Below are 13,905 nucleotides of genomic sequence, written 5' to 3' on the forward strand. Positions count from 1 at the left end.
TGTAGTTAGTTCAGATCTCCCAGTGGACTGTCTTTTGGGCAATGATTTGGAATCCTCCTTATGGTCAGAAGTGGAGTATAGGACTCATGTGGAAATGTTAGGTTTGTCAACACATGTCCTTGCTGTAACCAGGTCACAGGCCAAGAAATGCCCAGCTGAACAAGTGCTGGATCCTGGAACAATGGACCAGACACTACCCAAGAGGAAGAGCAGTAGGATTAAGGCAGTGCCTTCCCCCCTGCCTCAAGGTGAGGATCAGCCCTCTCAAGAGGCTGATACAAAGACCCCAGAAGGAACTGTCCTTGAGGAGCTTAAACCTGATCAGGTTGAGTTTCTTGGGACAGGTGGACCTTCCAAGGCAGACTTGAGGCAGGCACAGTTAGACTATTCCTCCCTTGAACCCCCTCAGACAGCAGTCTGCTGCTGAGGCTGCAAGGAATGCTACAGGTACCCACAAGGTGTACTGGGATGATGAACTCCTATACTCAGAGGCAAGAGACCCCAAGCCTGGTGCTACCAGGAGGCTGGTCATCCCCTTGTCTCTGAGAGGTTTCCTTCTTACCTTAGCCCATGAGATTCCCCTTGCAGGTCACTTAGGCAGGAACAAGACTTGGGAAAGACTTGTCCCACACTTTCACTTGCCTCATATGTCTGAAGACACCAAAGAGTTTTGTCGCTCATGTGTCACCTGTCAAGCCAGTGGCAAATCAGGTGGCACAACAAAGGCCCCCCTTATACCACTACCTGTGGTGGGGATACCCTTTGAAATAGTGGGGATTGATATTGTTGGACCAATGGACCCCCAACAGCCTCTGGGCACAGATTTATACTGGTGGTAGTGGATCATGCCACCAGGTATCCAGAAGCTATTCCCCTTAGGACCACTATAGCTCCTGTTGTGGCCAGGGCCCTACTTGCCGTTTTCTCCAGAGTGGGGTTTCCTAAGGAGGTTGTCTCTGACAGAGGTGCAAACTTCATGTCAGGATACTTGACTGCAATGTGGAAGGAGTGTGGTGTAAATTACAAATTCACCACCCCCTATCACCCACAGTGCAATGGGCTTGTGGAGAGATTCAACCAGACCCTAAAAGGGATGATAAAAGGGTTACCTGAAAAGCTTAGGCGAAGATGGGACATCCTTTTAGCCTGCCTTCTGTTTGCTTACAGAGAGGTCCCACAGAAGGGGGTTGGCTACAGCCCTTTTGAGCTTCTATTTGGGCATCCTGTAAGAGGACCCCTATGTCTTGTGAAGGAAGGATGGGAGTTACCTTTCAAAAAGCCTAAGCTTGACATAGTGGACTATGTACTTGGTCTCCGCTCCAGGATGGCAGAGTACATGGAGAAGGCATTCAAAAACCTTGAGGCCAGCCAGGAACTTCAAAAAGCTTGGCATGACCAAAAGGCTGTCCTTACTGTTTACCAGCCTGGACAGAAGGTGTGGGTGTTGGAGCCAGTGGCCCCAGCAGCTCTCCAAGACAAATGGTCTGGACCCCACACCATCATTGAACAGAAGGGAGAGGTCACCTACCTGGTGGACCTTGGAACTCCAAGGAGCCCTCACAGAGTACTTCATGTGAACAGGTTCAAGGCATTTGTTGACAGGGCGGACATGGGCTTGCTCATGGCCACAGATGAGGGACAGGAGGAAGAGAGTGACCCTCTCCCAGACCTGCTCACTCAGAACCCTGATGATGGGTCAGTAGATGGTGTGGTCTTTTCTGACAGCCTCTCTGAACATCAACAAAAGGATTGCAAACAGGTTCTTCAATCCTTTAGACAAATGTTCTCTCTGACCCCCAGTCAGACAAACTGGTGCACCCATGAGGTGGACACTGGTGACAGTCTGCCTATAAAGAGTAAAATCTACAGGCAACCTGACCACGTCAGGGACTGCATAAAGAAAGAAGTACAAAAGATGTTGGAATTGAGAGTCCTTGAACCCTCAGAGAGCCCTTGGGCTAGTCCTGTAGTTCTAGTGCCAAAACCTCACACCCAGGATGGTAAGAGTGAGATGAGGTTTTGTGTAGACTACAGGGGTCTCAATGCTGTCACTAAGACAGATGCCCACCTAATACCTAGAGCAGATGAACTCATAGATAAATTGGCTTCTGCCAAATTCTTGAGTACATTTGACCTGACAGCTGGTTATTGGCAAATCAGGTTAGCTGAGGATGCCAAGGCCAAAACAGCATTTTCTACCCCAGGAGGTCATTACCAATTTGTGGTGATGCCCTTTGGTTTGAAAAATGCACCTGCCACTTTTCAAAGGTTGGTGAACCAAGTTCTCACTGGGTTGGATGACTTTTGTGCAGCATATCTAGATGATATTGATATCTTCAGCTCCACCTGGGAGGATCACCTGATCCACCTGAGGAAAGTTTTGGAGGCCCTGCAAAAGGCAGGCCTCACTATCAAGGCTACCAAGTGCCAGATAGGGCAGAGTCAGGTTGTGTACCTGGGCCACCTTGTAGGTGGAGGCCAGGTTCAACCATTGGAGTGCAAGATACAGGACATAAAGGACTGGGCACCTCCAACCAACTAGATACAGGTCAGAGCTTTCTTGTGTCTGTCTGGTTACTATAGGAAATTTGTCAGAAATTATGGGACCATTGTGACCCCACTTGATGACCTGACAAGCAAGAAAATGCCAAAGAAAGTTCAGTGGACAGTTAGCTGTCAGAAGGCATTCGATGACCTGAAGCAGGCCTTGTGTACTGCACCTATTCTCAAGAGTCCAGACTACTCCAAAACTTTCATTGTCCAAACAGATGCTTCTGATTTGGGTGTGGGAGCTGTTCTATCTCAACTGAATAATGATGGTCATGACCAGCCCATTGCTTTTATAAGTAGAAGGCTGACCCCTAGAGAGAAACGTTGGTCAGCTATTGAGAGGGAGGCCTTTGCTGTGGTTTAGGCCCTGAAGAAGTTGAGGCCATACTTGTTTGGAACTCACTTCAACATTCAAACAGACCATAAATTGCAGCTAAATCAAATGAAGGGTGAAAACCCCAAACTTCTTAGGTGGTCCATTTCCCTACAGGGGATGGACTTTACAGTGGAGCACAGACCAGGGACTGACCATGGCAATGCAGATGGTCTCTCCAAGTATTTCCACTTAGAACAAGAAGACTCAACTGGTCAAGGTTAGTTTAATGTCCCTAAGTTTGGTGGTGGGTTATGTAGGAGAGTAGAGTCTGCAATCTTATGGTCACCCCAGATTTTTGCTTTTTGCTTCAATGGTTGACGACTTTCCCTGGCTGTGGGCCTGCTAATCAGACCCACAGCCTAGCTGTTCTCTCTCTAAATTGACATCATGTACTTTAGGTGCATTTACCAATTGGTATTGGGTCACTCATGTAAGTCCTTGTACAGTGTACCATAGGTACCCAGGGCATAAGTGTACCCAAGGCCTACCAGGGGCTGCAGCATGTATTGTGCCACCCCTGGCTGGCCATCTAAACAGACACAACTGGCTGGTAACAGAGCTGGGGCAAGGTGGTGTAATCACCCTTTGCTTTAGATATAGTATACCTATATCTAACCCTAAAATGGACACATATACTCCTATAAGTCACTCCTATGGCAGGCCTTAACAATCCTGGAGGCAGAGTGCTTGGAATTATGTGAGATGGTGCTCTAGCATGAGCTGAGCCTGTCTGCAGCTTTCGGAACCAAGTTCTTTAGCTGTTTCCATGATAACGCTATACCATATACTCTTAAGTGCATTATAATCCTCGCGGTTATTGCTAACTTTGGCATAGCATTATCAAAACATGTCGAGTAAGGTGGCATACGAATTGGAATACTACCCCCTCGCCAGTTCTGGCGACGGGGGTAGCATTCCACCCTTTTAGAGGGACAAGACATGTATGTAACTGTGAACCCGGGTTAAAGTTAACTCGAGCCTCAGCATCACAAAATGGATGCTGCCACCACAGACACAAGTCTGACCTCCTGCTGCTGGGAGTTCTTCCAGAGAGGGAGGCCTGGACAAAGGGTTTCCTGCCTTGGGAGGTGCTAGCACCACCCCAGACAGGATTTTGTGTATTGAGGTAGGACAGGCTGAAAGGAATGAGACATGCCTGGGGCACACAAGGTGTCCCTGTGCATACCCCGGTTCAAACCAGTTGCTGGGACACTCCAGCCCCAGCTCTGGCACGAAACCGGACAAAGGATAGGGGGTGTAACCACCCCCTTCCTGGTCCCACCCATAGGAGGGACCTAGACACAGTACAGCCCCCTTTAGGAGAATAAAGGTAGGAGCTGGTCCCATTCCAAATGAGATTATCCTGATTTGAAACTCTACAAAGAAGAAACTCTGGACTTCGACGTTCTACTCCACAGAAGACTGAAGAAAATCTCCCTTGTGGCCAAGGAGTGACCACCCTGCACAAGCAGGCACCATCAAGCGTCCTAGCGGTTCACCTTGTCGTCCTTCCTGCCTGGAACCAGACTTCAGAGCCAGACGAGATCCGGACTTCCAGACCTCTCCGACCTCTACCTACATCTGCAGTACAGCTGAGATCCGTGGGTGCGACGACACATGTGGGACCGGCCATCTTGAAGAAACTGCACTTCGCTTCCAGCACGACTTCAGAGGCATCCTCGAGAAAGTGCTTTGGGGTTTGAGAAGCCCTAGCCCTGAGCAGCTCCTGCACAGAAGATTAGCCCTCCAGCATCCACGAGATCTGCGTGGGGCCCTTTTGCTTGATTGCTGCTCAACGCGTTGTCTGGTCACTTGCCGGCTGGCTAGTGGCCTCCTAGATGACGATCCACGAAATCTACACCGCTGGTCTGGTTGCTCCAGACTAGCATTTGCTTCCCTGCAAAGGAGAAGCACCCCGGACTCTCCTGGTCCGCACCAGACGTCTTTTCCACTCACCGCGTGGGTTGCCTTTGCCAAGGCCTGTTGACGCCGAATCCAGAACCAACACCGCCGACAGCGAGAGCCTGCGTGGGACAGCTCGTGCCTCCATCCTAGTCGTCGAAGACACCTCAGGTCCACGTGGCTGTATAGTCAAGCGTCCACTCTTCACCTGATTGCGACAACAGCATCTGGTTCCTTCCTGGTTCCACTCCAGTCACTGGCTAGTGACTTTGAACATTGTCCCCTCTGCTTTCAGGTCTTCATCTTCCTCGATCCACCCTTGGATCGATCCGGACATCTTCCTCCTGGTCGTCTGCAGCATCTTTCTTCAAGGCTTCATAGACTTCAACGCGGAAACCCGACACACTTTCACACCTATGCACCCGCAGCCCGTGGGTGAGGTAACAAGAGCATTTCGGTGCTCAAGGGTAGATTTACTCTCCTAGTGTCCAGGTATCCAGTCGTTTTAGTCCTAACTAGTCGGAACTGTGTTTTACTTACCTTTTCATAATTTGTACTGTCCATTGACTATGTCCCGCATCTCGCGTGTGAGTTCACACTCTGCACACGCGTCCCGTGGGCCTCCTTCTCCTCTCCTTACCTAAGGTTAGGGTAGTCTAGTCCCAGCGAACCTACAGCCTCTGGACAGCTCTATTCCTTCTATCGATTTCCTTATACCATTTACTTAGTATATGGTTTGCCGTGCCCCTAGGGCACCATTGTAATTTGTGCAACTTATCGTATTTTTCTCAAGAGTCTTGTCATGTGCTTAGCCCTCTGATCTCAACAAGAGTTCAGAGGTGTTTTGTTAGTAATAAATATCTTGTTTATTTTCATAACAACCTGTGTGGTGTCCTTTCATTTTGTATTCAAGGGGTTATATGTGGTAAAACAGCTGGCTTCACATGCCAAAAGAGTTTAGCCTAAGACTGCTTTGTCCATGCTACCATTAGGATAGCTGGTCTATAAGGTTGACTTACAACCAATCACCATAAGGGTTGTTTGGACTGGTACAAGGTGATCACTAGAACTAGTGAGCATCATATATCAGGCCAACTTCTCACATACGGCGCCAGGGTTGGCTTCGGTCTACCTCTTTTCCTTTTCGATAGGAGGTCCAGGCAAAGATTCTCGACATGCCTAATGACAGTGAGTCGCTCTTCGGTCAGCATGTCGATGAGGCGCTGCAGACGATGAAGTAACATACCGAAACGCCTCGCTCTTTTGGCACTTTACAGTTCTGCAAACAGCCCTTTCGTGGTGGGCACGGACGCGGCACCACCTCTTCTTTTCATGAAGGATCGAATCAATACCGCTCCTATGGCCTGGAAAATCAACGGTATTCCAACCAGCAGCAGCAGGCCTCACTCCAGCAAACTTCCAAATCGTATAGTGGAACATCTTCCTATAGAGGTTCCACTTCGAAAAGGCAATGACTTACCTTTCCCGCGCAAGGTTGGAGGTCGAATCTCCCTGTTCTTTTCTCAATGGTCCTCAATCACCGTGGATCATTGGGTATTGGACATTATATCAAAGGGCCATGCCTTGGAGTTCGTAAAATTTCCTCCTCACACTCCTCCAACTGGTCCGCCTCCTGCGCACCTTAAAGAACTTTTCCAGCAGATTCACATCATGATTTAGAAAGGTGCCATCGAAGTGGTTCACAAGTCTGAGAGGAATGGGATTTTATTCCCAGTTTTTCCGCATCCTCAAAAAGACAGGCGACTGGCGTCCAATCCTCGATTTATGGGCACTGAACTAATACCTGAAGTGCCAGTCCTTCCGCATGCTCACGCTGATGGAGATCTTACGTCTTCTCTGCAAGGACGACTTTATGACCACCACCGACCTCCAGGGCGCTTATTTCCATGTGCCAATTCTTCCTCGTCACCGGAGGTACTTGCGCTTCCGGGTGGGGCGGAGAGACTTTCAATTCAGGGTGCTGCCTTTCAGGCCGGCGCTCCGCCCCTTGTGTCTTCACAAAGGTTTTGGCCCCAGTAGTGGCTTACCTACGTCTTCAGGGCGTCCAAATCTTTCCATAATAAAGCCATTTTAATAATAAAGCCATTTTTAGAGCGCCTGGTTACACTCAAGACAGTGTGTCCCCGCGCAAAAATTGCTGCTGCTCCCAGAGAGACAGAAGTCCAGAAGCGAGTGGCCTAAGTCAAAGGAACAAGAAAGCTTTATTTGCGTGGGAAGAGATGGGTTTTAAGTCTCAGTCTGAATCTAGTTTCAGAGGGTTCCATGCGTAGGTCAAGCGGAAGTTTATTCCAGTGTTTACCTGCTAAAAATCTGAAGGAGCGAACTCCCATCCTGGCCTTGCGAATGCGGGGAAGTTTGAACAACATCGCTCCGGCAGATCTTAAGTTCCGGGTAGGGCGATGGATGGTAAGAAGTTTTCGCAAGTAACTTGGGCCCTTTCCGTGGGCAATGCGGTGTGCAAAGCATAGCGCTTTAAACTTAATGCGTTCCTCAATAGGGAGCCAGTGTAGTTTAAATAATGCCGTCTTTCCCTTGCTCTACGCGGAAGGTTGAGCACCAGTCGAGCGGCAGCATTTTGAACGCACTGCAGTTTCCATACCTGGACGATTGTCTCATCAACTCTGTCAGGACTTATTTCGCTCCCTCAGCCTTTCCATCAATGCAGAGAAGTCTCAGGTCGACCCAGCTCCCTGCAGGACTTTTCTAGGTGTCACTCTCGATACGTCAATGGCCAAATCATTCGTGTCTTCGAACGTCAGCTGAGTTTTCTTCGCCTGGTGACCATCCTTTGTTCAAAAGAGTCCGTTTCCGTTCGTATATTGAAATCTTTTCTTGGGATGGCGTCCTCGTGCATATCTCTGATACCAAACTGCAGGCTCAGGAGTCGCCCAATTCAGGAAGAATTGGACGGTCGGTGGCGTCAGGTCACAGGCTCCTTCAGCGATTTCGTTCGTGTGACCACCCGGATGAGGTCGGCTCTCCAGTGGTGGGCCAGCCGTCAAACGTGGCTGCCGGGACCTCATTCCTCACCACAACTCTGGAACTCACTCTGACCACGGATGCCTCCCTGGAAGGTTGAGGCGCACACCTTCAGGGGCTGTCCATCAAAGGCAAATGGACTCAATCTCAACGCTCCTGGCACATCAACAGGTTGGAGTTGATAGCCATCTTTCTGTCTCTCAAATCGTTCCATCTTCTGATCCCGGGGGAATCGGTGCTCATCCAAACAGACAATATCACCAGTATGCACTATGTGAACAAGCAGGGCAGCACCAAATCTCCTCTCCTGTCTCGGCTTGCACAAACGATCTGGGGCTGGGCGCTTCGGCAGCACGTTACCCTGACAGCAGTTCATCTACCAGGCGTCTCGAACAGCACTAGCGGATGCCCTCAGTAGGTCCGCATCCTCGACGCACGAGTGGGAGCTACATCAACCGACTCTGGACTTCGTCTTTCGGCGTTGGGGTCATCCACGCATAGACCTCTTTGCGAGCCGTGCGAACCGGAAATGCCCGTCCTTTGCAAGTTGGCTTCCCCATCCAGAATCGTCCGGTAATGCCCTTTTGATGGATTGGTGCGGTCTATTCGCCTACGACTTTCCGACGATTCCACTGGTTCCTCGAGTATTGTGGAAGATGCGGAGACAGCCGTGCCACATTCTCCTGATCGCTCCCAGATGGCCTCGACAAGTGTGGTTCTCGGAACTGCTGCTTCTTTCTCAGTGCGAACCCATTCTCCTTCATCCTCGAGTGGACCTCCTCACGATGGACGAGGGCCTGATCTGTCATCCGGACCCCTCCTCTCTCAGATTTTCAGCCTGGAACCTGAGCACCTTGAATGTGCCCAGTTGAACATCCCGCCAGTATGCAGAGACATTCTTGCCAATGCCAGAGCTCCATCTGCAATAAAGACTTATAAACTCAAGTGGAAAAGGTTCTGTCACTGGTGCGTGGCTCCCAACATTCATCCTGTTCATTCTACTCCAGCTCAGCTTCTTCCGTTCTTTTTAGAGCTGGCACAGTCAGGGCTCTCCCACTCCACTTTGAAAGTTTTATTGGCGGCGATTTCTCGCTTCCGGTAGGATGGCTACTCCTCTCTTTGCTCTTCCAGAATCATTTGTCAGTTCTTCAAAGGACTGTTCAGGAAATTCCCGCCCATTAGGCGTCCTCCCCCAACCTGGCATCTCAACATTGTTTTGACATAATTAATGAAGGCACCAATCGAGCCTATCAACAAGGCGGTTTTGAAATTTTTAACTCGGAAAGTGGCCCTTCTCCTTGCTTTAACCTCTTTACGTCGCGTGAGTGATGTTCACGCCTTTACCATTAAGCCTCTCCAATTCAAATAGGACTGTGTAGTGCTTCGCACAAACCCGGCTTACATGCCTAAGGTGCCCACTGACTTTCACCTCAATGAGCCTGTTTTCTTAAAGACTTTCTTTCCAAACCCTCAAACCCTCAATCTCCAGCGGAGCAGCGTTTACATTCTCTGGATGTTAAGCGATGCCTTAAATTTTACATCAATATGACGGCACCCTTTTGCATAACTGATCAGCTGTTCGGAGCCTACGGACGCATGTGCAAGGGGCGTTCTGTCACCAAGCCAACTATTGCGCGTTGGATTTCTGCAGCAGTTTCCTTCTGTCACCAAAAGACTGGCAAGCCTCTTCAATCCTCAGTGAGAGCTCATTCTACCAGGGTGATCTTCTACTGCCCTGTTTGCTGGTGTGCCGATTCATCAAATTTGCAGAGCAGCTTCGTGGTCCAGCAGGCACACTTTCACGAGACATTATTGCCTTGTAACGATCAACGAAGCTGATACGGCAGTGGGACAAGCAGTGCTTCGCAATCTTTTTAACTAAGGTGAGCCTCTGCTTTCTACCCTCCACCTCTATGGTTTGTGCAATGATACGGTTGTTATTAATATTATCATTCCTCCTGGATATGCTATGCTATTGGTGCATCTTCATACCTATGCATTGCTGATTTTGCTCTTGCTGCCAACTATTACTGCTCAATATTCTATTTAAGCATGTGAATCTATGAAAGACACCCTAATAATAGAGAAGAACAATTGTTACTTACCTGTAAACAGGTGGTTCTCCAGTATTGGTGTCTTTCATAGATTCACATGCGACCCGCCTGCCTCCCCTCAGAGGCTCGCTTCTCCTCCTAGACTCTTTTGTCACTCTTGTGCTACGAAAATCTGAGGGCCTGAGCCTCTGAGGACAAGGTTCTGGAGGGGTGCTTGCGCCTGATTGGCTGTAGTTTGGACTAACATAATGACAAGGATATGTTGCAAATGTTTTCTCTCTCGCCATGTATTCCTATGTGGGAATTATGACCTGGTATTTGCAACTATTTCTAGTGTGTATTTTTATGTGTTATGTTTTTACATACATATTTTATTGGGATTTTATTGCTATTTTATTTACCGTGGGACTCCCACTTCGACAACAGGGAATATTCAAGCATGTGAATCTATAAAAGACACCAATACTGGAGAACCGCCTGTTTACAGGTAAGTAACAATTGTTCTTTTTAAACATGAACTTAGGGCCATTCTTGTCCCTGTCTTCACACTGGCGATAGTGCCATTAGTGAACCCGCACTGGCCCACCCGAACGTACCGTTGACCGATCCAGATAAAAATTCCTGAAACTGGGCCTGTCCCACCATCCCTTGCAAGGGAGGGGGCAGGGAGGGGGGTGCTGTAAGGTTTCCTTATGCCACTTAATAAGACAACTGACGGGTGGCACCTACAAGAAGAGCAGCAGCAGGAGGGCTGTTTATGACCTTCCTGACCCAGACAGCCCCAAATGGACGTGAGGCTTCTGACATTCCGGTACCTGCCTCTCTAGAACAGGAATGACACTCCAACTCCCCACATCAGAGATGGTCAATCATCTAGGCCTCCTGTGCGGAGAATGTAGTGTTGCCATTCTGAAGCGCTCACAATACATCAAACATCGAAGTGTGAAGCATGAGTCAGAAGTGAGGGACAAGAAAGGCCGCTTTGAACTTATAGAGGACAGTTTTACAACTTGGCCCCTGTGGCAATGCAGCCACGTTTAGCGACGTTCTATACTGAAGCTGTAATTAGTTTATTATAAAGTTATGTTATTTAGAGCCAGTCTATTTCAATGTCTGTATCATATTCATTTGTAAAGTATAGGATCACAATGAGTTACATTAATGTATGTTCAAATCTTGTTTTCATGCTGCAGTTCTAATGTATTATATTTCAAACAGACAGCAGGAAAATCAAGGTTTGAAAAGTTGGCATCTTGCACCGGCTCCATCCATCTCTGACATTCCACCTACTCAGGATTTACAGAAAGAAGCTGAACAATGCAGATTGCTAGGTAAATAATGTTTACACTTGTTTCTTTGGTGTAGGTGTTAAGTTTTGCAGAAACTCTTTGTTTACCATTTTATATAGACAACCAATTATTTTGTTTTGTTGCTGTGCATATACATTTGTATGTGAATTTTATTCTCTCATTGCATTAGTTGCACTTCACAGTCCAAAACGAACACATTGTAGCAGTATTATATAATATTTTGGTAGCAGGATGGATATACAGAGATTGTTTTTAATTAGATGGAACACGGAGAAGATGGTGTTTAATGTGATTTTGTGAGAGAAGAAAACATGCATTTTCTTAGACCTAACCACCATTTTGGTAAAAATACATCCCCGTATCATGTTCAAAAGTAATAAATACAAGTAATTTTCCAGTATTGGTGTGTCTTTCATAGATTCACATGCTTGAATATTCCCCGTCGTCGAAGTTGGAGCCCCACGGTAAATAAAATAGCAATAAAACCAATATTATATGTATATAAAAACATAATTACATACATCCTAAAACCATAAATACTCATAAGTACCAAGGTTAGCATTAACACATAGAACTACATTAAAAGAAAAGAGGCACTTTAATAGTATATCCATGTCGTTATGATAGCCCAAACTACAGCCAATCAGGCGCAAGCAGTCTCTAGAACCCTCTCCCCAGAGACTCAGGCTCTCAGATTTTCTGCTGCACGTCTTGTGAAGGGAGTGTCCCTGAGATCTGCTCAGTTTTTGGATTTTTACAGCTTCAAGTAAGAAATCTCGTTTTCGACCATGTGCTTCTTGTGGAAAGTTGCGGCTCTTCTCAGAGGACCCTCACAAGAAGTGTATTTACTGTCTCTATCCAGAACATGAGGTAGGCAAGTGTAAAATTTGCAGGAATTTTTCAACCAAGACTCTTAAGGAAGAGAAGGGCGTCTCCTTCTGTGGTTACAGAGGCTGAGGGATAAGGATTCACCTCTTTCTGATGCAGATAGCCTTGCGTCTGGGTTGTCTAGAGCCACTTCCAAGCGAAGCAGTGTGTAGGACTTACCCTCTCCTTTCCTTAAAAAGAGGAAGCTTTAGCCCCAGGGGGCTCCTGCAGTGTCTCCACCTCTTCCTGCTACGCCTGCGCCCCGAGATCTGACTCTCAGGCATCCACGGCTCCTTCTATGCATGTTTCTGCCAAAAAACGTGCCAAATCGTCGACGGGACCGTCGACGATCTGTCCGATGACGAGATCTGTAGTTTCTGGCTCTTCGACGGATGACAGTGACGACGACTTCTGCAAGCAGGTCGTCGACGGCGGATTCGTCGACGTCTTCATCGTCGATGGTGGTGTGTGTGAGGCTCAAATCAGTCTCGTCTACGATTCCTATTTCCTCGTCGACATCAAAAAGGAAGTCTCGTTGACGTCCAAATCGTCGTCGACGTCTTCTGTGAAGAGAGCCTCTTCGTCGGCTTCTACTCTGTCGGCGACAGCTTCGTCGGCGGTGGTCTTGTGGACGGCGGCCCGGCCGGCCGCGATGGTCAGTCGACGACAGTAGTTTTGTGGTTTTGTCCCATTGACAGAGTTACTATCGTCGATAACTACTTTCGCATCACTACCTCTGGTGCCAGTTTCAACGTCCAGCTCCGTGACACCTGCTGTTGACCCTCTGTTTCAGTGTCGTCAGGTTACTTTGCATCAGCTTCCGCTTCCACGACACCCTCAGCCTCCATCACCTCTTTTTGCCATGGGTTCGGAGCATGACTCTGGCTCTGATGAGGAGGAAGATGAAAGATTCCGAGCAGCTCTAAGTCCTTCGGAGCTTGTCATCAAGTGTCAGGATTATGAGGACGATCAGGAGGATCATCACTTTCATGCCGAGGAACTTTCTACACAGGTTTCCACAGCACAAATACCGCTCTCCCTCATTTCTAATCTGCAGTACATGTTGGAGGATTATAATAGACGTTTTCCACCATCTCACCATGGATCTCCTCAGCCTAGGGTGCTGGCCACTACAGCTGCTCCTTCGTCTCCTGCACTGCCGGAACCATCTGCGCCTTCTGTTCAGATGCAGGCAGCTGTTGATGAGGGCGATGACGTTCACCCGGATCGGGAAGACGGCGAAGTGGATGATGATGATGGGACCATGGCGGATTGGGACACTTACCAAATCCAAACACCGTCGCCGCCTCCTTCGGGTCCTGTGGATTCCCCTCCCATTGATTGCTAGTTTTCACCAACTTATGGAAAGGGCGGCGCAACGCTTCAAACTCCCTATGGTTCTAAAGGATGAAGATTGTTTTCTTTATGACTTCAAGAGACAGCCTCTTAAACAAGTCCGTGCGGTGCCCATAATTGACTTTATCTGGAAGGAAGGCGTCAAACAGATGCAGACTCCAAATTCCATTCCGGTACTTCTTCCACGTTTGGAGAAAAAATATAGGGCACCCGAAAATTCTCCAGCTTGCCTTGTAGCGCAACCTAAACCAGACTACGAGGCACGTTGTCTTGATGCCATTGGGCGAACATTTTCCACTATGGCTTCTACCACCATGAGAGCTGCGAATTCACTGGCCATTCTGGGTTGTTACGACCGCCAAATGTGGTCGGATATGTCCTCCTTTATCGACCTCATTCCTGAGTCTTCCAGAGCGGATGCTCTCAAGATTCTTCAAGAGGGGGAAAGAGCGTCATCGGAGATTATCGACTGATCTGTGGACATTGCGTG

General features: G+C 48.3%; 1 protein-coding gene across 1 annotated transcript in view; it reads left to right on the top strand.

Moving 5' to 3' along the window:
• Positions 1 to 13,905, top strand: part of HFM1 (helicase for meiosis 1) — a 2,890,879-nt gene that overhangs the window by 84,502 nt on the left and 2,792,472 nt on the right. The window contains exon 2 of the mRNA XM_086925623.1: positions 11,101 to 11,213. Within this exon, the coding sequence (XP_086781749.1) occupies positions 11,101 to 11,213 (113 nt within the window). The remainder of the gene's footprint in view (positions 1 to 11,100; positions 11,214 to 13,905) is intronic.

The sequence above is a fragment of the Lissotriton vulgaris genome, chromosome 1_1 (genome assembly GCF_964263255.1).
Source record: "Lissotriton vulgaris chromosome 1_1, aLisVul1.2, whole genome shotgun sequence".
NCBI classification, from domain to species: domain Eukaryota; kingdom Metazoa; phylum Chordata; class Amphibia; order Caudata; family Salamandridae; genus Lissotriton; species Lissotriton vulgaris.